Source organism: Adelges cooleyi, unplaced genomic scaffold (assembly GCF_023614345.1).
Source record: "Adelges cooleyi isolate 19-005CV unplaced genomic scaffold, UGA_ACOO_1.1 ACOO_flye_CR_arks_rails_tigmint_CR_PRNA_23, whole genome shotgun sequence".
Lineage (NCBI taxonomy): Eukaryota > Metazoa > Arthropoda > Insecta > Hemiptera > Adelgidae > Adelges > Adelges cooleyi.
The window spans coordinates 3247518-3275160 of NW_026095893.1; the positions used below are offsets into that span (position 1 = coordinate 3247518).

The following is a 27643-nucleotide window of genomic DNA, read 5'->3' on the forward strand; positions in this document are numbered from 1 at the left end:
CTTGCACGGTAAATTTATACTACATACGGTATACGGTAGCAAAGTTAATACCGTACGTGAAAATACGGTAATTTTTCAATTTTACCCCATTTTTAATCAGGAATCAAAAATATATTGATTTTAATTATCAAAGAGGTCTAGTTTACAGTCGATTTAGTGGTCCCTTGGACCTTTTGGTATCCGATATAGAGATCCAATGACAAAAAAATAGATAAGCTTAGGGATAATGTTCATTTATGCCGTCAGCCGTGGCCCGTGCGGCAAACACAGGTCTATTTTTAACTTATTCGGTATTATTCAACAACGCTGGATAATACCAACCTTTATGGGTTTTCCTTACATGCGTTATTCGTTCTAGATTTACGTGTGATGATTATTATTTATCATATTTTATTCTATAACAAATATTAAAAAAAAAAATACACGAGCTCAACGAAATTGCATTGTCAATGGGTCATGAAGTTGTACGGCTGCCGCCATATCACTGTCGGAGGTCAAATGCGCACAGATTAAAGAAAAAGTCGCAGAAGAAAATACCAGTTTTAAAATGACAGACGTCGAAGAATTAGTGCATAAAACGTTGAACTCCATAACGATTGGCGACTGGAAGAAGTAGGCATGTGACACATTACAACAAACTACAAGACGACGATTATATTAAAGAGGGCTTACGTGACGAAATATTAGAGCCGATTATCAAAACAATTAATTCTGACGATAGCAGTGAAAGTTAAGCTGAGGACGATTATTAAAAACTAATTCATTTATGTAAATACTATAAAAAAATATATAATATAAATAAATATAATTAAATAATATATTATAGTTCTCTATAAGATGCGTATTTTTTTTTTTAACATTTGTTATAGATGTAAGTTTTGTAGAAATAAATATAAAGAAAGAAAGCATATTAATATAAAATATGATTCGTGGGCTATTTTTTAAATAAATAAAAAAATTACCAGAAATTATCAGATATGCCTAATCCCGTCTTTAGAGAAAATCAGGTACCATGTATAAAAGTTAAAGAATCACAAATCACCTGGAGAGGACGAGATCGTAGCAGAATTGTTAAAGAATAGAGGAGAAGAATTGAATCAAAGAATATGGGAAATAATTACCAATGTATGGGAAGAAATTGAAGAAATACCTGAAGACTGGAAAACGTCGATGATATTGGTCATACACAAGTGAGATAATAGAAAGGACTGCAACAACTACCGAGGAATAGCACTCTTAAATGTAGCATATAAAATATTCAGTAACTGTATTCTATCAAGGATAAAAGGGACAGCTGAAAGTGTAATAGGAGAATACTAAGGTGGTTTTAAGCCCGGTAGATCGACAACTGACCAAATATTTATCGTCAAGTAACTTTTACAAAATACACGGGAGTTCAATAAGAAAATGCTTGTACTTTTCGTTGATTTCCAAAAAGCATATGATAGCCTACACCGAGAAGGTCTAATTAATATATTGGTAGAGATTCCTACATAAACTGATAAATCTGACCAAGTCAAGTATTATGGAAACGTATGTTAAAGTCAGAATAGGAGCTTTAAAAAAGGAACAAATACCAGTAGGGCCAAGACTAAGGCAAGGAGACTCTTTATCGCTTATATTATTTAATATTGCATTGGAAAAAAATATAAGAGAAAGGAATATGGACAAATATAACAAATGAATATCCAGGCTGGATATAAATGTTTTTTCGGACTAGCGAAGCTGTTGGGATCTATCCCTGTCAAGGGATTTAAAAAAACAACTATACACTACCTTGATAAGACCAATTGTTACATATGGAGCAGAGACTTGGGCAATTCGGAAAACCGACGAGAGCAGACTCCTCGTTTTTAAAAGGAAAATCCGAGAAGAATTTTTGGTCCTGTGAAGGACGGTGTAACCAATGACTGAAGGATAAGGAAAAACGAGAAATTAGAATCACTACACCAAAAACCAAACATCGTTGAAGTAATCAGAAATAAGAGACTACAATGGGCAGGGCAAGCTTGGAGAAACCAAAACCCATTACTCCGTACAGTACTAGAGAAAAAACCCAACCGGAAAAAGACCCATTGGAAGACCGAGAATGAGGTGGGAAGATGTAGTGAAGAAGCTAGGAGGAGGAACAGATTGAAAGGCGCGAGCAACCGACCGGGATGAATGGAAAGCTGGACGTATGACGGGATGGTCCTAGAGACTTATAAAATGCATAGAATTAGAATTTCTTTTAATTTCAATAAATATATAATATTTGCTACATAATAATAACTAATTGTATGATTATAATATATTGTATTTATTTAATGCTGAATATATTAAATAAAATATTCTAAATTATATAACACAACTTTATGAACACGAGAATATACAATTTTATTTTCTTATATTTGACTAGGAAATTATGATTTCCTTCATTATATATACTCTACAAATATGTATACAAATCACTAACAAAAAGTATGTAAAATAAATTGGTTAACTTAAAATATTAAATACAATTTTTAAGTATAATTTATTAAAAGGAATATTGTACTAACATAATTGTCTTAAAAAATATTAAGTAGTATATCATATTAATTATAATAATTTTAATATATCATGCTACCAATTATAATATTTTTTAAATAAATAATAACTTCAAATATTCTCAATTAATTGACTATTTATTATAAATGAGAATTTAGAGATTTCATTATGTGTTGAATACAAAACTTTATTAATAATAACATTTATAAGTCAAATTGTGTTTCGTCGATGCGTGTTAAAGACATATATTTAAGCACATAAAAAAATAAAACGATAAAACATATTTTACTATTATTTATACCAATATCCTAGTATTTTTTTGTTTGTAGATTGTTTCTTCAAAGTTTAATAGATATAATAAAAAAAATATATATATAAATATAAAAGAATTTATTTTGTTGCTAATGGGTATACTTAGTCTGAACTTCTAAAAAAAAAAAAAATATATATATTTACACATATTTATTATGTATTAAAAAAAAAAGTATGTAAATAAATAAGTAATAATTCAATACCTGCTTCTTCGATGTCTACGATGTCTATCATAAGATCTGGAACGACTACGACTCCTAGATCTGGAGTAAGATCTTGATCTTGACCTAGTAATTGATCTACGTCTATAGCGATCACGACTTCTAGATCGACTTCTTGATTTCTTTGATCTACCATTTCTCCAACCACGTCGTCTATCACCTAAAAACAATAAAATTTTATGACCCATATATGTTTAATTAATAATTTATGATCAACTAAAATAATTAGTTTACCTCTTCCCGATACTCCATTAGAACGCCAATTATCAGCAATTTCTTTCAACTTTGGACTTATAGTCTGATTAGCTTCAGTTAAAACAGCCACTAGATCAGCTGCTTGTTTGGCATTCGATTGAGTGAAAAAAGTATAAGCTGTCCCTGTCTTACGAGAACGGCCTGTACGTCCAATACGATGTACATAGTCTTCAGAATTATTTGGGTAATCAAAGTTGATCACAAATTTTACATCTTCTACATCTAAAAAAAAAAGTATATAATTTGTATAAATAAAGCGTTGATCATACTTTAAATGTCAACAATATTAACGCTGGTAAAATGTTGCTACCACAGCCTAATCTTCAATAAAAACTCATTTACCATAATGTACTTCCAACAAAAACATTTTTAACATTATGTTTATTTGCTAATTACCATCGACATCCAGTGTACGTGTTAAGCGCCCCGCGTGGGACAACGATAGACGTTGGACACGTCACAACACACACAGACAGATCGAGGCACGTTGGGAGCAGCAGTGTGGATGACTATAGTCCCACGTTGCCGCTGGCGGGTGACCACTCAAACTACTCGTGTAGCCCGAGCCGCCACGAACACACAAACAGTATGACACGCAATTATTTATGCATATCCATATTCGAGGCACAGCGTCGACAATGCGACAACATTGAAACATTTTTAAAAGTTTTTTTTTTAAATTTTGTACGCATTGTACAGCTTGTGTGTGCCTCTGTAATGTAAAATAAAACAGAAAAATAGAACATATCAAACACCCATAATTCTAAGATATTACAAAAGTTTAAATACCTATTTTATAATAAAAAAAAAATATATAAGTTTAATAAATTATAATATGCATAAAGACATACACTTAACATAAATTGGTTCCAATAACTTATTATCATTAATTATAATACTATACTTCTAATATATTTTGAACTTTTAGGTATACAACAGTAATAATAAATAAATTATACCTAATAACTGCAGATAACAAAAACCCATGATGTGTAAGATAATGTATTTATCATTAAATTATCCAATTATTATCATTATTTAACCAATCAAATAATTTTATGAACTAATTAGTATGCAAATGTTAACAAGAAATATGTTTTTTCAATGTAAGATAAACAAAATTTAGTTTATAACTGATAATGTATGAAATATTATTTAGAGTTTTTTCAAGTTGCTAAAAGTTTCAAGTGGCTAAAATGCCAATTAAAATTGTAAAAAAATTGTTAACAATCATTATATTTTTTTACATAGTATTATTAGAAATAAAAAATTAATACTTATTATAAAAAGAAGTATTAAAAATATATTGTGTACTAACAAAAAAAAGGGATACAGATATTATTATTTTAATTCACTTAAAATAGTTGGTCAATGTTTCTCTTTAATAAAAATAATTTAATCAAGATGTTTTAATAAAAAAAAAAATTTGTTTTTAAATGTTCAACTCTAAAACCTACAGAGATTTAATTGTACAAAACAAAATGCATTAAACTAAATAAAATACATTTTACTAGCCGTAGTCTCAATTCTTTCAAGTATAAATCCTGTTTGTTTAAATTTAAATTTTAACTATGCCTATTCACTGAGTACAAAATGAGATGATTTCTATATATCTATACAAATATTTTCAACAAATTTGATCAGAAATTGTACTTTATTTTTCATGGAGATAGACATTAAAAATAAGAAAAACACAATACTCTGTTGTATAGAATCCCAAATAACAGTGTTTTAATAACGAAAAATTTGTTATATGTTTCTCATGTAACAAGAAAGCAGTACAAAAAGACACTTTACCTATATAATATAATAAATGATACGTTTACAAGCCAATTGCTTATTTTTTCCCTCCGACTTTTCAAAGATAATTTTGACTAATCCTTAATACTAATAATGGTTATTTATTTATTTTTGTAAATATTTGTATTAACTAATAAATGTTTTATTAGTAAATAAAATGTCTTACGATACATAAATAATTTTAAAAGAATAACTTACCAAGTCCTCGGGCAGCAACATCTGTAGCAACTAATATTGGATATCGACTATCTCTGAAATCTGAAAATATTTTTCATTGAAAATTGAACATCAATAATTAATTACACAATAAAAAAATAAAGCATAACACATTTTTTTCTAATTATTACCATAAGTATAGATTAAACATACATAGTTAGGCCAGAGAGTACACATTTATGGCAAACCGTTTTAATAATGAGTAAATAAAATCTAATACATGTATAATTCGATATAAGCCAAAAAAATATGCAGCATGTCTATCTATATATGTTTAATTCATGGTTTAAGGAACTATACCTTTCAAAACATTATCCCTTTCATATTGTGATTTATCACCGTGAATACAAACAGCTGAATACCTAAAAAACATGGTTATTTTATTAAATTAAAAAGTTTAAAGACTCAGTAAATTGTTACATTTACCCATTCCTTTTTATTTTACGAGTTATTTCATCAACACGTCGTTTGGTTTCAATAAAAATTATTGTTTTATTTTCATCTTCGTCCATTATTTTCTTCAAGAGAGTTATTAATCTAAATGTATAAAATATACTTTATACTATAAAAGATTAAAAGTATTAATATATAATATGTTTTTACTTTGATTCTTTATCATACTCTTGACACACTTCTACTATTTGTTGAATATTGTGATTAGCTGCCAATGTTAATGAGCCAATATTTATTTGTATATAATCATCTAAAAATTCTTCTGCTAAATTTCTTACTTCCTTGGGCCATGTTGCCGACCACATTAACACTTGTCTATCAGGCTGTACCAAAATAAGTAAATATAATAAAATAATAAATAAATACTAAGATGAAATAAAATTGTATTTACTCTAATCTGGTCAATAATTTTTCTTATTTGTGGTTCAAAACCCATGTCTAACATTCTATCGGCCTCGTCCAACACAAGATATGTGCATCGACACATATTTGTACGTTCTTGTTCTAGGAAATCTAACAAACGTCCTGGTGTAGCTATGATCAGTTCGACTCCACGGCTTAAATCAGCTGCCTAAATATTACTTCTATACATTAATATACAAATCTCAATAAATTTAATAGTTATTTTAATTACATACTTGTCCACTTTTTGGAGCCCCACCAAACAGACATGTACTGCTAACACCAAAAGCGTCCCCAAAATCGTCACAGACACTTTGTATTTGTTGGGCAAGTTCCCGTGTGGGAGACAAAACTAACACAATTGGACCATCGCCACGAGACAATTTACGTTGGTGTGAAATATGTATTAAAGCTGGTATAATATACTGAAATGTTTACATATTTTAGATGATAGAAAAACATGATACCAATGTATCATATGGTAAACCACCAATCAAACAATTGTATTTACCGATAAAGTCTTCCCAGAACCAGTTGATGCTATACCGACCAAATTTTTTCCAGACAATGCAATTGGCCAACCCTGGGCTTGGATGGCAGTTGGTTCAACAAAACTTTGCTTCCTATATAATTTATATAATTATTTACAAATATAACAATAGATTAAGGCAAAAAAGGACTAAGCCAAATTTTTTATGGATTTCAAGGAGTTTTTTTAATTTTTTTTTCATTTTTAAGTCAGTCTTTGAATTAAAAATTAAAAAATCATACAAATGATAATTCTACCATCTAACTATACATCCCTTTAATGCGCCTAGGCGTACCTATTATTATGAGTAAAATATCCCTACAGGAATAACTTACACGCCTCTTAGAGTAGTAAGATTACAATAATTTTTTTTCTTTTTAGAAAAAAAGTACATTGGACTTGGATTTTCAAAATTATATTTCTAAACACCATATTAAGAGTTTAAATATGACCAATTTTCATAAATGTTTTACTTTTTTTCTCAGTTTTTAGTAACGTAATCAAAAAATAAAGTCCAATACACTGTAAGGAGTGTTTGCATTTTCAAAAAAAAAAAATTATTACATCTACTACTACGAGGACTACTCTACGAGGTGTGAGAATTGTAGGGAAGCATGTTTTACTTTTCACCATTAAAATAGATAAAACTCAAAACAATTTTATATTAAAATTTATACCTAATAGATAATTTAAAAAAAAGCTAAAAATAAGTTAGTGTAATCATGATTTAAAAAAGTTTCCATAGCTTGCACACGACATTGCAATTTTCGCGAGCAGGTCCATTAAATGGATAATTCAACCTCAAACATCTGTCCTCAATTATATTGCGGTAATATTTATAATTTTAAGCTATAATAATATTATAGTAAAAAATTGGTTTGTTAAAAAACGATTACAGCAGTTTTCATGGATTTGTTCAGGGGAAACTCATTTATTTCCCACCAACAGTACACTGCATGTTGCTCAGACCATAAGGGTTACTATACACTGTTCCAAAAAAGAATATAGCGGGCAGTGACCGGTTTATGTTCGGCAGCGCGCATCTCCCACCGCGACATACTTTGGTTAGGTTCAAGGTTTGAATGGTGACTGCTGTGTACTTTTGGCGCCACATTTTGGCAAGAGTGGGAGAAATTTGACTTGCAGCGGTTGCCAGCCATCAGTCGTGATGCATAAAATCAGTATTTTCTCTTTTAGAATAAAGTACAGTCGCTTTTAAATTTTAATCATTTGGGGGACGAAGTAGCTAAACAGATTAAGACGGCGGTGCCGCCGTGCACTGTTGCTGGTTCAAATTCGGCCAAAGACAATCTTGCTTACTGGGCAGGGCTACCTAGCTAGGATAAGAGGCGGCCCCCCTCCCGCTATGCATGGCAGAAATGCTCTGCGCCCCACTCGGCTACCGAACTGGGCTCGAATAGGGTCTTTCCTGGTTAAGACGTCATTTGATAAAATTAAAAATCGTAATCATTGATGTAGTCGATTGAACTGTTTTCTAAATATATAAGTTTGTTACTAAATACCTTAATTCTTTAAGAATAATTTCAGGAAATCCACTTTCTTCAAATTTGAATATTGGTTTTGGAATATTTTCACCTACTAGGGTTATTTCTTTTTCTTCTTGATATTTTTCTACGTCAGCCTTGGACCTTAAAGTAAACATATTTAACGTGGTCATAATATATTTTATAAATACAATTGTATACTTGAACTTAATAACTATGTATGTTGTATTATGTTATTACATACATAAGTTACACTTCATTATTTAAAGAATATTATACTATAGTAACATTTTTTTTTTTAAATAAATAATTCATACTTTTAAAAATGCTAAATAACAGATGTAATTAATAGTTATTAATGTATATAATTATGGTTTATTCAAATCTTGAGATATGGGCATTAAAAAATCAATACAAATTCGTTGACATTAATATCATTATAAAATAAAATTAATAAGAAAAACCTTTTCTTTAGTTTACTATTTAAAAAAAAAAAAATGCTTAAAAACACTTAAAACTTAAAATATTAATGAGCCAAGTGTTGGCACATTTTTGAAATAATGAGAGCTAGGTACAAGATAATTTCTGGTTTTTCTTAGTATACAGATTTGTTTATTTGGTTTGAACAGCCAGTAGGCTTTTAATTTTTCAGGGATTAGAAGTATACATCCTTAAAAATTGCTAAATTACATAACTAGCAGAGTTGTTCATGTCTTATGGTATATGAGTTTGAAACAAAAAATTTTTAAGCAAAGCAAATTGTTTATGTTGGATTTGACCAGACCTACAGCTTGCACTAGGTCATTTGAAAAGTCCAGAATCACTGTAGGCTATAGCACCATTTAATTATCAGGCAATGCAACACATGTATATTAGCCAATTTACACATTTAATTTACCTATTATTAACAGCTTCGTTGGGAACATAAAAATCTTTTTTAAATGGTTCTAATTTTTTCATATCCCATTTTGGTTTCCGTAAATTTGAGCCAGGATCACTTCTTCCACCTCGACCACCACCACCTCGTCTACGCATTGGGCTACGGCTACGCCGACCTCGATCCCTTCGTCGATCTCTCATTGTATTTATTGGACTATAAAAATGTCCAAATTAGTTAGAAGTGAACTCAAACAATGGTAAATGTGACTTACTTTCTGCTATATCCCATATTAAACTTGAAATGTCAAAACTAATTATAATATCTAATGAAACTAAAGTAGGTATCAATAATTAGGAATACGGTTAAGAGCCATCATATTTTGTTATTAGATAATATTAGTACTTTCTAAGAGCAGGTAGGTGTGAGAATCTTACGATTCTACCTCACACTAGTTTTATATTCGATAGTAAGATTTATAGATGTAAATATTATGATCTCGCATATAAATAATTGAACTTCAAAATTAAAAAGGCATACAAAAAATTATATCAAAGTTTAGTAGATTATAAACATTGTTTAACAAGATGGCGTATTTATCATGGCTGAAAAACCACAGGAAAAACTATATAAACAAATTGTATTATAATTTTATTTTTCTAAAATATACAATAAATAAAAATATAACGAGTATTTAATAAAAATAATTTATTATTTTTATTGTTGGCGAAACATTTTAGATGGAATATGGTGCGTATTTTTTCTTTATAAAATATATATTATTGGCTTTCAAACAAAAAAAAAGATTTGCTGAGAACCACTGAAATAATATTATGTTTTGTTTTCACTAGTTATCATTCACAGATTCACTACTTGTCTACTTTGAATTGTTATTTGTTTGATAATTTTTCGTTATTATAGTTGCTACTTGCTTTTTACATTTAACTTTATAGTATTTACTATTTACTGGAAAATTTAGCTTTAAAATTGTATTTTGACCATCTGGATAGCATAGAACAATCTTAATAATGAATTTCAGTGTAGTGTGTTTTTTTTTAATATTTAGTTTTTCATTACTGCGAAAAGGTAATATTTATTGAAAAGGTGTGGTCTTTCTTTGTCACGCCCTTAAAAAAGAAATATACAATTTGTTTAAAGTGTAATTGTTTTTAGCTTACAGCATTCAATGCTATCAGTGTTCAACTAGCAGTGATGCCAAAGGATCTGACAACTGTGGTGCATATGAAAAGTTCCACAAAGATCGGCATATACCTGTCGAATGTACTAGTGATGAATCGCACACTCCCGGAACATTTTGTGTAAAGGTTACCAAACAAGGGCTCAGAGGATTTATATGTCAGTTAAAATACTTTTATTTATAATATGAAGTCATATATATATATATATATATACTAAATGTTTTAATATTTGTTATAGGGGATGGGCGTTGGCGAAATGTCATCCGCCGTTGTGGATCAGTTTCAGACACAGGTGTCACTGGTGTATGCAATTGGGGAGTTGAATGGAATGGTGTTTATTGGGAAGAATGTTATTGTTCAGAAGACAGCTGCAACTCTTCAATTAATATTTCACCTTTTTCTGTTATTATAACCACGTTGTGTTCACTAATAACTATGTTTATTCTTAATAATTGATCTGGCTTTGTTTAAGACTTATTTACCAACTCCGTCCAAATAATGTTGTGTAGACAATAAAAACAAACATTTATATTTTTATATTGACTATTAGAATAACTAATTTTTTAATAAATACTTTTACTTAAATGTTAAAAATAAAAATACATTTTTAAATCAATCTTAAGTGTCCAGTTATTTTGTCAATGATGTCAGAGTTATCTGGTCCAATTCCTATTACAGTCGTTGTGCCTGCTTTGACTTGTGTTGCTCCAGCATCGCTTATGATACATGAAAGAACTTTATGAGATTTTGCAAGTTTTGACAGTTCAGTTAGTCCTTTTTCTCCCGATTCTATACCGAGAACAATTTTTTTTTGTCCAGTGATTTGCCACATTTTAGCTATTTGAGGCTTGTACTGAACGGCTGCTTTATAACATTCAACAGAAGCATGTGAACACTGAGCTGCAATTTTGCCCTTGCTCATTCCTAAATCATTTCTGACTACTAAGACTAATTTATTATTAAAACCACAAGAACCTGATAATAATGGCCTGAAATTACGGTATCCATAAGTAATGCACGTGCCCATAACTACACCTGCCACGAATGATGTTACTAACACATAATTAGATTGTTCAAACATTGTTTTTATCAGCTAATTTTTGATTTTTTTCAATACACTCTTTAAAAGCTTTTACTTCAACTTGACATTTTCTCCAATCTTTAGTAGTTGCTATACAATCTTGAACTTTATAATGTAAATGAGCACAGTTTGTCTTATTTAATAGCTCTTCAAGTAGATCTACATCGTCTTTCACTTGATTTGATTCCCCATGAGAGTGCATTTCAATGTGTACCGTTCACTGAATGTCTAAACAAAAATTGATAGTTTCAAATATTTCTATAAGAATAATATAATATCAAATTGAGTCTTGAAAATTATATATTACTAATACAATTTAAAATTATTAAGAATACTTAAATAAATATTATTTAAATAGATCATTTTTTAACAACTTCCAAATAAAATAAGAAAAAGACTAATTATTAAATTTTCTTTAATTTATTTTTAATCAAGTTTTAACAGTAAAATTGTACAATATAGAATATTCATTCAAGACTAAAATATAACTGAATATAATAAATAAACTCCAAAACTTTGTGTGTATGCCACATGTATTATGTTAAATTTCCAATGTTTGTTATAGTTTTACCATATTCTCATGGTTATGAATGTATAAAGTATATTATTTGTGAAATAATTTGAATCTTATTGATCTACTATGTAGTAAGTATGTAAGCAAATCAAATATACTTACTTGTTGGAGCAAATAGGGTATGACTGAAACACAAAAAAAAATGTCATGTCATAATATTTCTAATAACAAAATCTAATTTTATTTTTGTAGGATATATGACAAAAGAAATCTTTTTAGTTATGAGTGAAACATATTATTTATAATAAAATATAGCACAAGCCACAAATCACAATGTGCCAATAAGTAATGTCTGACTATGTTCGTGATAACTGAAAAATGATAAGTGATAACTGAGTTATCATACCCGGTAGAATTATTGGTTATAGATATATTTTATTATATTATTAATTAATCTTGGTAATTCATTATGGGTTATTATATTCTAATATCTAGTTAGCTGTTGGTCTACAAGCTATAACTATATAGTAACATTATACTGAGTAAGCCATAGATATTAATAAATTGTTTAAAAACTAAGCTTTATGCCTTTATCCTAAATTAAAAGTTCTAAATTCTAATAGTTATGCAAAACTCCCCTCCCAACTTGAAAAAACTTTTTAGTCGCAGAAGCAAAGAAAAAAAATGCGAAGAGCACAAATAATTTGTACATTTAATGGTTCCTTAAAATTTAATATACGAATCACGGGTCACTAAACTATGTTTAAGAAACCGCTAAACATCTATGGTTCATTAAACAATAGTGAATGTTTTTGCAACCTGATATATGCATCATATTTACATTTTATAATCAAAAAAATGTATTACATTAATATCTAATAGGCTTAGTATGACTTCTATAATTTTGCAATGTAGTTTTAAATTACTTTGAAAAAAATAGCGGAGAAACATTTATTATTAATAAATATTGTTTTACATATTTAATTAAATTTGAGTTTTAACTTTATAACTTAAGTATAAATGCATATTTTATATTATTTTCCTAACACTAAATTTCTATAACTTTTAAAGTTATAAATAATATTTTTTCAATTTAGCTTTATTGTTAAAAAATTAACTTTAACTTATAACTTTCAAACATGAAAAAACTTTAATCGTGATTACATAAAATCATATATGTGGGTTAAAACAAGAAAACCTAATTTATTGACCATCTCGTAAGAACTGCTTAAATCTTTACAACAATTTGGGATACCTAATTATTTTGGAAAAGACAAAAACATTAAATATTATTTAAATACTAAAAATATTTGTAAATAAAATTAAAGAAATTTTTTCTCAAATGATGTAGCAGATAAAAAAATATAGTCACAAACAAAAAAATTTAACTATACAATTAATATCTTTTTACTATCAAAATTATTTATTCAATGATTAAAAAAAACAAAGATATAATACTAAAATTTGAAAACTGTTTTGGTCATTCATTTTTCAAATGATTTTTATTTTTTATTGAATATAAAAAGAACATGCATTATTTAAATTGAATGGTTTTGTATGTTAATTAAAAAAATTACTATACTCATGCCCACGAAAGAATGACTAAAAATTTGTCTGTCGCTGTGCATCGATTTCCCTTCCGTATATGTATACGCCATACCGATAGGAAACTTGTAATTGACGATCAGTGAGAGGCGAAGTGCACGAAATTCGGGCACTAGAATAATCGGTGGAAAATATCAGCCTAGCAGCACTCACAACCATCAGTCTTAGTGCACGGAATAAAGTCATTCTCTCGTGGGTCAGAGTATAGAAAAGTATTAAACACAGTATAAAACAACATTTTCAATTGGTCATTTGAATAAAAATTTACAATTTCATTTTACAAACATACTTGCAATAACATCGTAGTTAATCAAATTATAGTTATACATTAATGTATAATAGAAGATCATGGATTTCTAGGATTAAAAACAATAAAGCAGCAATAATAATTTTAAAAAATTGTTTTTTTTTTTATGTATACTAAATAAATACATGATATAGTAGATAATTTAAGTTATTTTTTTGTTCTAACAATAAACTAAAAAAAAAATATTATGTTGTTGCCAATGTTTTTATATATCATAAACTTTCAATAACTACTTGAAAAATATTGGTTGATAAAAAAAAAAGTTTTAGTTACCAAAGTTAAATGTACGAATGGTACAAATTTTTAATAAAACAATGTTTAGGTTGTTAAAAACCTAAATCTGAACACATACATACAGGTATTATATACTAATATATAAATTTATTTTATAATATTAATGGACGGAATAATTCCAGTTAACAATTAAATAATGCTAGTAAATTTTTTTTTGTTTGTAATATTTCATTTTATAAAAAAAATATTGTTTAAAAAAGATATTTAACAATATGTCCTTACCTACCTAATCGATATATCAAAATAAAAAAAATTAAGTTAACTAAATTAAAAAATAACATAATTAATACTGTTGTTTTAAGCTGCATAAATATTACTCATATAGTGTTGGATGATTGCGCTATAACAGTCTTGTAAAAATAAGAATAGTAGGTGCTGATATAAAGGATAATATAGAAAATGACACTGACAATGCACCATTGCATCCATCTCTTGAATTGCATGTGCAATATTCTGTAAATATGTTATTTGTTCCAGTTCTCATTAGGCAATAACGTTCATCTCCACCAATACCGGGTTCTCCCAAAAAAGCACAGCTTCTATAGTAACGCCATTTTCCATAAACTAATGAAATTAAAAAAACATTTTTTGCATTTATTAAAACATATAGAAATAAAATTTATACACAAATTGTATTTATTGAGATTTCAGCTTACACCACTAGAAAATCTAATAAATAATTTAATTAACTTACGGTTGTTATACTAACTCCACTTAAATTGAAGTAGAGTTTAACGTTTAGTTTCAATATTGTTAAACTATTCCTACATTGTAAATATAGTAGGAGCTAACAGTCATTTGTTAAATCCCATTAACTACAAATTTAAAAAAGAGTTATACAGTTTGCATTTACCTTTTTGACGAATTTTACGACACATTGTACCGCGGTAGGTTGGATAAGTTTCAAGTCGTTCCAGTTTGCAATCCTTCATTGGCATAGTTTTATTGTCAAATGGGTCAACACATTTTGGATCGTGAAGTGAGTCACAGTGCCAGCACATTAAACCAGAAACTAAAAATGTTAATTTAAGATATTAAGTTTTTTTTTAATAAAGTTGAGTATAGTGTTAATAAGTAGTTAATATACTATATCAAGGCATAGACTTTACCAGAATGAACATTGTATAAAATCAGTGAAGTCAAAAACAACAAACAAAATACTGAATGCATTGTAAAAATAATTTTCTAAAGAAGTATATAACTATTAACTAATAAACCACATAAGTCATAACTATATAAATTTCTTAGTTCAGTTTGAATCACACGCCCAAAATGTTCCTATGCTGTTGTCTGGGTCTGTTATCAAATCAAACAAGTGTTACCATAAACCTTCATATGCTTCAAGACGGAGTATGCCTGCAATAATATGTAGTTCCAGAGAACCAACCTAAGGTCGCTGTTCAGGTATTGCTGCAATACACGACGCATGCGTATTTAAATTCCCAGTTAAGTAATGTAACATTTATATTATACCATGTAGCAAGTACACACGACGATAGCCGTAATAAGGCGCTATTCCAATTTCCACTGCTACTGTGTTCGCGTATTTCGTGTTGACCGTTTGAAATGTTGCTTCCTAATTGGTCAATTCATATTATCGACCATTTTATACCACAGGTTACCGTAAAGTTGAAATAATTCAATTCGGTGCAGCATTTACCTTTATTAAATAAAATCGACATATTATCTTGTTCCCTCATTTAAAAATGTAATGTATAGTACCCAAAGGGATAACACAGTTACCACGAATGTTGCGTGCTACGATGTTATGTTACTCCGACATTTTTGTTACGAATGACAATTGCTACGACGACAATTGACACGAATACATTTACAACGAAAATATGTTTTCGCTTTTATTTTTTATGCCACGATTTACAGTTACATCAAAGTTCCATTTTTAATTATTGCTTCGAATTACATTTACCTCGAATTCCTGTTACATCGACATGACTTATCAAAAAATCTTAATGTTATGATTTCGCTATTTTATAGGACATTTACATTGATAAACATTATATGGACCTTAAATTCCATTTACACTGACATGACCCAACAAATAATTTATATAAAACTATAAATAATATAATCTGAGTAAAAACAAGTTTAAAATTGTTCAGCAAGATGTAACTCAAAGTTAAAATAACATTAAGGGGACCGCAGCATGTTTTTTATAAAAAAATATTAAGTATAAATATCAAAGAAATTAAAAAAGGCCAACCCATTGATAAAGTGTTTCCCTATACATTGTGAGAATTTAGTAAATCTACCCCTTAAGGGGGTCGGAGCACAACTAGTTTCATGCGTTTTAGCGGTGCTTAATTAGACATACTTCTCAATGTTGGATTTTTAAAGTATGTGTGGATTTGTTGACAAATTGTCTGGGTTTCTTAGGAAGCCCATTTTTGATTTAAAATGTTATGCCTAAAATAAACTCAAATAAACTATCATTGAATTTTCAAAAAAAATAATTTTGGAGATCTTCAAAAGAGAAAATTAAAAATCGCCTTCCTAAAAAACCTTGAAAATTTGTCGAAAAATGCATACATGTATTAAAAATTAAAATCCAACATTGGGAAGTATGTCTAATTAAGCACCGCTAGCAGATGATATTTACCAATATAAAGTTAACAACATTTTTATTTTAACGTTGTAACTTACTTTATTAATAACTAGAATTCAATTGAATTGAATAAATTACCACTACTGTGCTTACCAGTCGTGAGTACATTGGTTGCTGGCTGAAATGTGTGTTACTATGCTAAAACGGCTGCGATAACAACCGTCTCAGACTTCAGTTGTTTTTCAGCTTTTCACGAGCAAACGACATTTTTGTTGGAAATACAGTTTTTGCGTTTCAAGTATTATATCTAATATTCTGAAATATGTGCTCTATGGAGAAGATTTTGTGGGCCGGCGGCGCCGTTCTAACGGTAACTGGCGGCGGTTACCTGCTCTATAAGGTATGCGTATGAACATACATATTGTTTGATGACATGTTCAATGACACACCTTCGACCAGGGCTCGCTGTTTTGTCAGTGTCAGCACAATAGTTATTAGTTTAAATAAAAATTGTTCTCGTGTTCAAGGCCAAAAAGAAATGGTGGGACGCGGCACCGGTAGAACTTGCACCGGTTGAACTTACACCGGCTGAATCCGCACCGGTAGAACTCGCATCGGTAGAACTTGCAACGGCTGAACCCGCACCTGTAGAACCTGCACCTGTAGAACCCGCACCGGTAGAACTTACATCGGCTGAACCCGCACCGGTACAACTTGCACCTGTAAACCCTGCACCGGTAGAACCCGCATCGGTAGAACTTGAACCTGTAGAACCCGCACCGGTAGAACTTACATCGGCTGAACCCGCACCGGTACAACTTGCACCTGTAAACCCTGCACCGGTAGAACCCGCATCGGTAGAACTTGAACCTGTAGAACCCGCTCCGGTAGAACTTGCACCGGTAGAACCCGCTCCGGTAGAACTTGCACCGGTAGTACCTGCGTGTTACTACCACGACAGATACGGGTCGGCGGCGCACAGATGTCGTCCTCCGTGCGGCTACAGGCCAACTGAGGCAGGACAGCCGGAGCCACCGTGTGTGTACCACAGGCGACACGGCGCGGATGCAGTAAACTGCATACTGCCGTGTGGATTTGCAGGAGTGCAGGAGTACGGCATAGGGGAGCCCGTACCATATTGCATATACCATCGACGGTTCGGTCCGGAGGCGGTGAACTGCCGAGCCCCGTGTGGCTTTAGGGCCATACACTGAGGTAACACATTCATTAGTTTCCACAAAAAGCAACATACTGCAACGCGTTGATAATATTTCTTTGTCAGTCTCCTTTTTTTTTCTCTCTGTTAATATTGAACCCAGGTATATTTAACTTGTTTGACTCTACTGAACTCATATCTACAGACTTTCAGGTGTGGAAAAACGGCCGTACTATCATGTTGGAGACCACTACAATTATTAGTTGTCTACGGCCGCCGTGTTTGAACCCATCACGTTGTTTTTTCTCTCTATCTATTCAAGCTGTCATCCCTGTGGTCGCATTCATTTTGTTGACCGCCGTCTCAGCCATCCTCGCCGTGGCCGTCATTCATGTGGTTGGCCGTCGACTAAGTTTTGTAAATTAATAGTTATTTAAGTTTATGTAGAAAAATTGTCCTGTTTATTACCTTTCTCGTGAAAACCTTAGTGATACTAATACACTTAATTAATGATCACCTAATAAATATGTACTGTGTTAATACGGATGTTATTGTTTAATATGTTAGGGAACTCGGGGCAATTGCCCTGATGTCGAAACACTTAAGCTAAAATATTATGTACTTACTCGAAATAAGTTTACCGACACAAGGGCTTTAAAAACCAAGTCGCTATTTTACTACTTTATCTATTTTACTAGAGCTTCGCTCTAGCTGGGAGCTCCGCCCCCAGGCCCCCGAGTCGGGCGGTTAGGTCACAGATTCCTGGTACTGTACCCGGCTACGCCGGGCACGCTCACGTCCTCTCGCTGCAAAGTATTTTCGGGGAGGTCACAGATTCCGAGGGGGGTGCCCGGCTGCGCCGGCCACGGTATGTGGAAGTCAGTGCACAGCGGTTCCTATGGGGGTGCCCGGTTGCGCCGGCCACGGTGTCGAGCCATCGCAATACGTCTTAAAGGAATGACGTTATAATTCATGGTACCTATAGGCTGTATCTAGTAATCAGAATTCATACCTAGTTATGGACAAATATTTGCAAGCTAAGTACTGATTAAGTGTAGAGTAAGTCTAGCTATGTATCTGTAATTTTTTTAAATTTTGAATTGAAAAGAATAGTCTAGAAGTTAGACGGTTAATAAATATCAAGTGTCCGGTGTTGCTTACTTGGGTTGCTACCACTTTTACCAATTTTTATGAACTAACAATGTCCAGTTCCTTATCAGCGGGCGGAATTCGTATTGAAAACTGATAAGGACGGCAGGTCTCCGAGTGTTTTGGCATTCACTCGCTTCGCCAACTAAAAATATCCTAGGTTTGTAGGCTACAGTCTATGAGGAGGTAACAGGTTTAAAATTAAGTTTAAATTAAAATTTTAAAAAGTTAAAGAGGCTTGATAAGAAGCTGGCCATTGGGAAAAAGTGTACAATGGAAATTGTCTTTGGTAAAAGTTGTTATATTATAGACCACGTCATCAATATAGGCCGGCGTCATCCCGCTTAATTTTATGAGTTGAAAACAGATAAAAATGTCTAGAGGACAGTCAGCTAAATGTCTGTTAAGGTTTACCTTTGTGAAACAAAATTTGTTTAAACGTAGTATGTTATATGTCTGTACACAGCAGTTCCGAGGGGGGTGCCCGGCCACGGCGTCGAGTCAGCTCACTACGTTTTAAAGTATACCGTTATAATTCATCGTACCTTTATCTAGTAATCATAGTTCATACTTAGTTTCGAAAAAGTGTTTTGCAAGCTAAGTACCGGTTAACTGTAGTGCAAGTCTAGCTATCTGTCAGATCAGAAACGTCCTACTACTAAAGCGAGTGTGCTACTTGCTTAAAGGACAATTTTTTTTTTTTTTTTAATTTGAATTGTTTGAGGTGTTGTTTACTTCACGGGCTTGGTAATAGCTATGGTTAAAAATAGAAAGAAATGTTTAGAGGTCAGTCTGTATATGTCTGATATGGTGTTCCTATGTGCAACAAAACTTTTTCAAACGTATACGTTATATGTCTAGATATTGGTTGAATTAAAATTCTTATTTGTTCAGAAATCACCGTCTATGCCATTTTTCGGTAATGACGTACTGTACGTTTAGAATGTAACCAACAGCATAATGCATTAAATATGTATATTAAAGGTCTGGTGGTTTAACAGAAGTTCATAAGTGTTTAAGAATTCAAGAGTAAATCACATGAATGAAATGTCTAGAGTTTATATTAAAACTTAAAAGGGAAAGAAGTGAAGAGTGATAAATACATTATTTTAATTTTTGATCGACTATTTGGCAGAGCTTATAAAAATGTCCAAAGAGAGGTTAAATGAAATGTCTCGATGCAAATCTTTTAGTTTTTGGATCTGGATCTTTAATGCTAAAGGTACTTTGTTACTTAAGGTCTGACGTTTGTTGGTTATTAGAAGTTTAAAAGTGTGGAAGAATGATATGTTTGTGTGACGGTTACTTAGGAACTCAAGAGTACAAAACATGAATGAAATGTCTGAAATAATTTGTAGCAAATATTTTTGATTATTCGAGTGTCCGGCGGTGATTATAAAAACGGCCAGAGTACAAAATGATAATAATAATAATAATATTCAGTGCATAAAATACCTAAATTATTTGATACTTATCCAGACATATTTTATACATAATAGATAAATTGATATATACATTAATACTTTTTTAAGTAAACCATGAAAGGTATAAATCCATATGTTGATATATTTTTAGATGGCTAACCAACAATTCATCCTACTAAATGATAATAATCAAAAATTTTAAAATAATTTTATTTTTCATTATGTAGTATCAATTTAAAAAAATATAGCAAAATCTATAGATTTACTATACTTTTTTAGGGTGGAGCAAATACTTATATTATACTTCTATAAATAATAAAATAGTAAATTAAATGTTGATTTTCAATATAAATTTTAACCCTTTGAAGCACAGCATTTTTTTCTCCGATTTTCTCTGAACATGATTATGAAGGTGGTAATAAATATATACCACTGTGCGAGAGTAGGCTATTTTTTGAAAAAGTGGTATATTACTTATACCACCATGCTTCAAAATGTTAAAATGCAATAAAATGATTTGAAATTAATATTTTATTTTTATGTTTTAATTATGCCCTATGTCTGAAATCACACCACAAAAAAAAACAAAATAGTCAATATTAATAAGTATCTAATTTAGTTCAAGCTATATCAACAGCAGCTCAAAAAAAAAAAATATATATACATACATATAATATAAAAAATTAACATTAAATAGTTAGTAAAAATAAATGTTCAGACAATTTTTTTGATTTTTGATTACTACTCATAAAAACGGTCTAAGAACACAAAATGTTGAACGCTAAAATAATCTAAAGACAACTGTTTTAAGAATTTAAAAAGATGATATAGGGACTTTTGCTGATGCTTTTAAAAAACATACCTATAATTTTTTATAATAAGACTGTGTAAAAATGCATTTACTCGTTGGTTAAATAAGTATTATAAAGCCAGGGAGTAAAAACTGGAATGATTACAATAGCATAAGATGTTGCTATGTATAATGTGATTAAAATAAATTAGATCATGTAATATAGTTATTTCTTATAAGAGCGGAATGAACACATAGATATTTTATGTCAATAATGTTTATAAATTTTAAGCACACAAAAGTAGCCCCAGGTGTATAAAACTAAAAATCGATTGTTTTTAGATCTGAACAATTTTTATTCAGTGCATCAAATATACTATTATTATTATTTAAAAAAATATTTTTCATTATATTTATATATATATATATATTATTATTATTTTAACAACAATAAACTTTTTTTAAATTAATCCATGTATTATGTTATTTTTAGATAGGTAAATAAATGTTTTTCTACTAAATAATTTACAATAATACTTCCTAAAAAAAAATTATCTGGAAAGTGAAATCAGATACATGATTTAAAAAAATAAAGTTATATGTTTGTCAATTTCAAAGAATACAAACTATATTTTCAACTTTAATGACAATTATTAGATTTTTCTTAGCTTGAATTGTTGATTTCCACATAGCTTACCTACAATGTCTGAATTTTCCAAAGTTAAAATATTAAAACCACAAATTAAGTCAAAAAACAATTTTAAAAACCCCAAACGGTTAGTGATAGTACTCGATAGTGATCATACATATTTATATAGGTAAATCATCCTATTAAATGAAATAATTAAAATATATTCAAATAATGCCAATTTAACGTGAAATAATATATCATTAAAAAAAAAATATATAAAAAAACTAAAATAATTTTTATTCTATGTAGTGATCATAATTGTACAGCTTAAACAAAAAAATTTGAAATAATTAATGTCTTAATTATTTGTACATCAGTATCGTATGTGTGTGCACGTTAAGAAACTAAAGCGTTAAGAGAAGTCGGTTAAGACACTGTATAATGAAAAAAAAAACTGTCAATTTAAATTAGGGTTGAGTATAGAGATTAGATAGGCACTAATTATTAAAAAATACTTCATAAATAACAAAAAATGAACTTTTATGGTGTAAGTTTTCTGTTGGCCACAGGCAAATTAATCGGTGACGGCATAGGATAACAGTCTGTAACCAATGGTAACAATAATAACTACTTATTGTATTAATTAAAGACAGAGTAGATAGAAGTAGCAATCAATCTTCTAAACGGACACGCGTCGGTTATGATTTCACTATAGTATTGGCCTAAAACAAATAATTTACATATATATAAAATAAGTCAGTAAGTTATTTAATTGAAAATAAACAGTAGATATATACGTCAACAAATTTTTCAACAAAAAATATGAAATGTATCGTTATCACCACACACAGCGGTTTGAAAAAGATCTATACTCTACACATACAGTTGATTTAAAATTGAAACACTGGTTCAATATTATTACTTTTTTATAATACCAATTTGTTTTCACATATTAATCGTAATTAAAAACTAACTTTTATATTGTTACAATTATTTTATAATATTGTAAGTTATTGTCCATTTTAAGTGACTCTAAAACCTAAAAATAATTGTTTATAATACCAGTCACAACGAATTAACAATAATATATTCGAAAATCTATCTGAAACCCTTGGGCCTCAATTTGAAGCAATCACCTACCTTCTAAATTATATTATATTACAATCAGATTTATATAATTATTTATTAAAAAAATAGTTGATAAAATTCTTATCTTATTTGTCTAACTTTTCTATTTTAAATGTATAGTCTACTGTATTCAATTATGTATATCAACTATTTTAATAAAACCCTTACAATGGCCTTTGTTGCCAAAGGGTTTTACCCAATAATTAAAAAAAATATTGTATATTAAAATGTGCAATTGATAATAAAGAATATACTATAAAACGTAATTAATGAATTTAATATAATGTAATATAACATATTAAATTCATTATGCCCGGTGGTCAAGTATTCTTATCATGTATAGTCGAAGTAAAATACTTTCGTGGTATCACAATATCGGGTTAACTGTTGTATGATTCTTTAATTACTTTACGATGTCGGGTATGTTAAATTCGGGCTAACCGTCTAATCGTAGTAATTGTATATTCGAAGTAGATTATATTCGTGGCAAATGACTGATAAAGCAATGTCGGAGTAACTACGAGTCGTGGCATGCAACATTCGTGGTAACTGTAGCAACCCGTACCCAAATTTACGAAACAATCGATTTTTTTATACTTTTTAATTTTTATAATCAGTTTGATATTTTAAAAAAAATGATAACCAATATCAAACATATTATACCAAATTTTGTATACCTGTTATAGATGGTTACAAAAAATAATTAATTATTTATCATAATTTAATGTAACACTCACTACCACAGATATATATAATAAACTAGATTGCATATAATATATATCTGTATATATTATTCTATCAATATTATATATATATATATGTGATTATTATAAACAAATATTATTCTCGTGTGATAAGGTTCTAATTCCCACCGAAATGGCGGAAAGTGGCTGCTTCAAACTTCTCTATTGGTAGCATGTACAGTTAGCAATCTAGTTTATTACATATATCTATGCTCACTACTCAGTTAGTTATTATAGATCACTTTAGGCACGATAAATTATTTGATTATGAAATATATATTGAAATATTAACAACTAAGTACTAAAATAGAAATAATAGATTATATCAAGAATAATATTAGATTTTTTAAAGAGTGATCGTATTCAACATGATTTAATAAATATATTCGCCTTAAAAAACTCATATTTTTTACTATTTATTTTTTATTTAGATAATATTACAATATATACACGATTAAGGTACAATAAGTGCGGAAAAATAGAATTAATGAACATGAAGGTTTGAATGAAGAAACGTCCAGCGGGGCAGCACTTCGGTGGAAGTTTCACTCACATTTAACTTTAGAACTATTACGTTTGAAAACGATGGCTATGAATAATTTACAGTATGTAGTGAAATGTGTAATCAAGTAGCAAAATATCATAACCGAAATGCTCAATTATCTTGTACGATTACATTAAATAGACAGTTAATGTATTACATAACTAATTTTAACCTGGGACATATTCACTGTGGACTGTGGAGTATGTAAAAAACAGTAAAAAGCATTGTAATAACAGTTTTAACTTGGCAAAAAAAAAAAAATACAAAACTTAACTACATATTACTTATATGCTTATTTATTATGAATAACTGCAAAGTTCTATAATATTTTAATTAAAAACAAAAAATATTTAATTTGTATTAAATTATTTCTATAAACATTCTAACCTAACCCAACTTAGTATTCCTTATTGCATTACATCAGTAAACTAATGTAATCATAATTGTATCAATGTAAAACATAAACATTTGTTGCGAGTTGTGACAACAAATGGATGGTCAATAATAACTAATGTATGATTTAAAAATAAAATATATAACTTTATGTGAATTGAACCAATATATTTTTACAGAAGTTATATCCACAAAAAAATGACATCAAGTAAACCATAATAGTATACAACTATATTTTTATCCAAAATGTAATTATTATTATTGAAAAATTATGAAATCTCTTTTTGTTTATAAGAATGATGTGTGCTAATTCCCAGTGGCTCAGTGACACTTTTATGCAGTGTCACGAAGAAATGTGATGTATATTAGTATATTTTAGTAAAAGAATATTAAAAACAAAAATGCACTTAAACAGGAAAAACGTTTATACAAAATTTGTATAAACATATGTATACATGTATATATATATGTGTGTGTACATACATTTTTATAATAGTAAAAAATAAATTTATATTTACATTTATAATTGTTGTACAATCAACAAAACAAGATAGGATTTGAAAACATAACAAAATATGAATATTTACATACAATTATTTACATTTACAACAAAACAAATTATTCACATATACTTAATAATAAATATATTTCGAAATATCTACAACTCAATTTTGGTATACATATAGACATATAATAGTTTCAAGTGCAATATAAATATATAATATAATATATAGACCATATAGTGCTCCAGTAGAAAGTGTTACATAAATTGCATAGTTAAACATGTTACTAGTATTTTGAAAAGTTCTTATCTAATGTTTAACAGGTTTTTGATACCTAGTTTATTTCTGCAAATTAAAATTTGTTCGAGCGTTTCCGTTTACATGTAATTTGTACTTTGCTGTGATTACACAATATGTTAGGTGTGATTAATGTGTAGCAGAGGTACTAGAGTTTGATTAAAGTATCAAAGTTTCATTAAAACAATGTATCTTAAAAATTTAGATTTAATTATTTTTGCCTATCATTTAAAATTTGAACTTTTATTATAATGAAACTCTGATATAATGATATTAATTAGCAGTGTGCTTTAGGTCTTAACCACAGAATATATATTTCATTGTATAATAATCAAAGTAAATAATGAAAATTATTTTAAGTATTACTATTACAAAGAAAATACCTATTGTTTATGAATTATGATAACAATTATTGTTAATGGGTACGAGGGTATGTATTATTAAGAATGGTATTAATTTATAAAAATTATTTTTTTCTTTTACATTTTTTAAGAAGACTAACAAAAATAAATGCATAACAATACATAATATTTAAGTATGCAATTATATAATACTGATTTTTAGATATTTATGTAGAAATTGTATCATTGTGATCAAAATCCCAAGTATATGTAAGTAAATCAAGGTCGCTAAGTTGTTGAGAAATACCTCCAACAGATGCTAGGTCATCACTTATTTCAGCAACGTTAGTTTTCAACAATGGAACGGCTGGTCGTAACAAATCTGTCACTTTTTCATTATCTCTTTTTACCTGTAAGTAAACAATTATTTGATTATTCTAAGCGATACATCAAACTTATTTAACCATTCATCATTTCAAATAAAATTTCTTTAAAATTACAAATCATTTTAAAAGATATAATACTAAATTGAATTATATTTTAACATATTAAGTGCCACTGTCAAGGGGCAACAGTTGTCTTGCAGGGTCTTGGTGACCACTGTCTACAGTTGTCATTTGTATATTTATGGGTCTATTTGTAATGTCATACATAATTAACATGATTGGCTCTGATTGTGCTAGTATTTTTAAATAATTTTACTTGTTTAATAAAATTGTGCGCCAGTAATTCAGATGCAGAAGGTCTGGTTTCTGGTTCTCGTTGGCAGCAAAGTTCAACAAGATTATGGAATGGCTCAGTTAATATTCTTGTATAAATACTACTCATGGGGGCAGTGTTAATACCAAATGCTTCTTCAGACTGATATCCATTGTCAGCAGTATTATCTTCAAAAGGATAACATGTAGTACAATCAAGTAAGTGAGGTATAAGGCCTTTAACTTTTTGTGTAAGCATTAATGTAGTTTCAGTTTCAGCGAAAGGAACGAAACCATTGGCTAGTTCACATGCTGTGATTCCTAAACTGTATACATCTGACTTTTCATTATATCCTAGTAGATTTTGTTCAAGCATTTCTGGACTGAACCAATTTAAATTGTTTGCAGATTGTAGTGGTAGTGAATGCAAGTTTGACCGCTTGTCGATAGGACACATGTTGCGTAAGCCTGATAAACAAGCATGGCCATCAGCTCGTACCAATATATGACTTGCTTTTATCGCCCTACGGAATTATTATTGCAATATTAATGAATAATAAGCAAACTTGATAGTTCTTAAGTTATAATTTTTTCAAACCTGTGTATAAGACCTTTGTTGTGTATATATTCAAGACCCAACAATACATCTCTGAGTATAAATGCAATCACTATTTCTGGTAAACCTTCTACAAAATGGTTTCGTAATAGATCACGACATGAACCATATCCCATTAAAGGAAATATAACATATAGCTGACTTTTGTCCAGGAATGATGTTACATACGATATAAGATTTGGATGCATCAATTGTCTGGTGTTATAAATCTCATCTTGAATAAGCTGACAATCCGTTTTGGACAATGTATCTAGGTTAAAATTTTTCATAGCTACTAAATTTCCACTTTTATTGTGTTTACCTAGGAACACAACTGCACGATCAGAGAAACATGAACCTAACACGGAGCACATAGTATATTGTTTGAGATCCGGTTCAAAATTCATTTTAAATAAAACTAAATATTGATTTAAATTGTCACTAAAATAATTATAAATCACAACGTTATGCTTTTAGTTTTGTACAAATTATATAAATGAGTGAAATTAAAATTGAAAGAACCGATCATTTAATGTTATTAATTTTGTTTCGATCACAACAAATCGTACTTAGTCAATTGATGTCACGA

At 29.5% G+C, this 27643-nt stretch overlaps 6 protein-coding genes across 7 annotated transcripts; 1 reads left to right on the forward strand and 5 right to left on the reverse strand.

Moving 5' to 3' along the window:
• Positions 1-2681: 2681 nt before the first annotated feature.
• Positions 2682-9658, reverse strand: LOC126835288 (probable ATP-dependent RNA helicase DDX5). Of its 2 annotated transcripts, XM_050567777.1 has the most exons (13): positions 9374-9655; positions 9121-9315; positions 8241-8366; positions 6700-6811; positions 6425-6613; positions 6178-6357; positions 5937-6109; positions 5760-5870; positions 5634-5695; positions 5316-5375; positions 3297-3539; positions 3045-3222; positions 2682-2956 (listed from the first exon to the last, which is right to left on the reverse strand). In XM_050567777.1, exons 1-13 carry the CDS (start codon positions 9388-9390, stop codon positions 2944-2946), a joined length of 1659 nt encoding a protein of 552 aa, XP_050423734.1. In that variant the 5' UTR covers positions 9391-9655; the 3' UTR covers positions 2682-2943. The 2 variants fall into 2 exon arrangements, 1 of the variants encoding a protein (XP_050423734.1); XR_007685181.1 differs by lacking the exons at positions 2682-2956; positions 3045-3222 and adding an exon at positions 3714-4029 and having other exon boundaries at positions 3416-3539; positions 9374-9658.
• A 318-nt stretch (positions 9659-9976) lies between these two features.
• LOC126835362 (uncharacterized) lies at positions 9977-10914 on the forward strand. Its single transcript, XM_050567887.1, has 3 exons — positions 9977-10185; positions 10273-10455; positions 10537-10914. Exons 1-3 carry the CDS (start codon positions 10128-10130, stop codon positions 10752-10754), a joined length of 459 nt encoding a protein of 152 aa, XP_050423844.1. The 5' UTR covers positions 9977-10127; the 3' UTR covers positions 10755-10914.
• On the reverse strand, positions 9997-11379 carry LOC126835361 (peptidyl-tRNA hydrolase 2, mitochondrial-like). The gene has a single exon (XM_050567886.1). It carries the CDS (start codon positions 11377-11379, stop codon positions 10906-10908), a length of 474 nt encoding a protein of 157 aa, XP_050423843.1. The 3' UTR covers positions 9997-10905.
• Positions 11372-12248, reverse strand: LOC126835363 (cytochrome c oxidase assembly factor 4 homolog, mitochondrial). The gene is made up of 2 exons (XM_050567888.1): positions 12056-12248; positions 11372-11607 (listed from the first exon to the last, which is right to left on the reverse strand). The coding sequence occupies exon 2, from the start codon at positions 11579-11581 to the stop codon at positions 11372-11374; it is 210 nt and encodes a 69-aa protein (XP_050423845.1). The 5' UTR covers positions 11582-11607; positions 12056-12248.
• Positions 12249-14024: 1776 nt separating this feature from the next.
• Positions 14025-15597, reverse strand: LOC126835532 (uncharacterized). The gene is made up of 3 exons (XM_050568192.1): positions 15209-15597; positions 14953-15111; positions 14025-14663 (listed from the first exon to the last, which is right to left on the reverse strand). Exons 1-3 carry the CDS (start codon positions 15267-15269, stop codon positions 14440-14442), a joined length of 444 nt encoding a protein of 147 aa, XP_050424149.1. The 5' UTR covers positions 15270-15597; the 3' UTR covers positions 14025-14439.
• Positions 15598-25284: 9687 nt separating this feature from the next.
• LOC126835537 (STE20-related kinase adapter protein alpha) lies at positions 25285-27643 on the reverse strand. Its single transcript, XM_050568197.1, has 3 exons — positions 27058-27643; positions 26464-26983; positions 25285-26171 (listed from the first exon to the last, which is right to left on the reverse strand). The coding sequence occupies exons 1-3, from the start codon at positions 27459-27461 to the stop codon at positions 25989-25991; spliced, it is 1107 nt and encodes a 368-aa protein (XP_050424154.1). The 5' UTR covers positions 27462-27643; the 3' UTR covers positions 25285-25988.

Coding starts and splice junctions, on each gene's coding strand:
- LOC126835288 (XM_050567777.1), bottom strand. Junction 5,871..5,936: donor GAGTATGATAAAGAATCAAA/GTAAAAACATAT, acceptor TTATACATTTAG/ATTAATAACTCTCTTGAAGA. Junction 5,376..5,633: donor AAGGGATAATGTTTTGAAAG/GTATAGTTCCTT, acceptor AAATATTTTCAG/ATTTCAGAGATAGTCGATAT.
- LOC126835362 (XM_050567887.1), top strand. CDS start 10,128: ATGAATTTCAGTGTAGTGTGTTTTTTTTTAATATTTAGTTTTTCATTA. Junction 10,186..10,272: donor TTTTTCATTACTGCGAAAAG/GTAATATTTATT, acceptor AATTGTTTTTAG/CTTACAGCATTCAATGCTAT. Junction 10,456..10,536: donor AGGGCTCAGAGGATTTATAT/GTCAGTTAAAAT, acceptor TATTTGTTATAG/GGGATGGGCGTTGGCGAAAT.
- LOC126835361 (XM_050567886.1), bottom strand. CDS start 11,379: ATGTTTGAACAATCTAATTATGTGTTAGTAACATCATTCGTGGCAGGT.
- LOC126835363 (XM_050567888.1), bottom strand. CDS start 11,581: ATGCACTCTCATGGGGAATCAAATCAAGTGAAAGACGATGTAGATCTA.
- LOC126835532 (XM_050568192.1), bottom strand. CDS start 15,269: ATGCATTCAGTATTTTGTTTGTTGTTTTTGACTTCACTGATTTTATAC. Junction 15,112..15,208: donor TTTATACAATGTTCATTCTG/GTAAAGTCTATG, acceptor TAACATTTTTAG/TTTCTGGTTTAATGTGCTGG. Junction 14,664..14,952: donor TCGTAAAATTCGTCAAAAAG/GTAAATGCAAAC, acceptor TAATTTCATTAG/TTTATGGAAAATGGCGTTAC.
- LOC126835537 (XM_050568197.1), bottom strand. CDS start 27,461: ATGAATTTTGAACCGGATCTCAAACAATATACTATGTGCTCCGTGTTA. Junction 26,984..27,057: donor AACAAAGGTCTTATACACAG/GTTTGAAAAAAT, acceptor ATAATTCCGTAG/GGCGATAAAAGCAAGTCATA. Junction 26,172..26,463: donor CGCACAATTTTATTAAACAA/GTAAAATTATTT, acceptor GTTTACTTACAG/GTAAAAAGAGATAATGAAAA.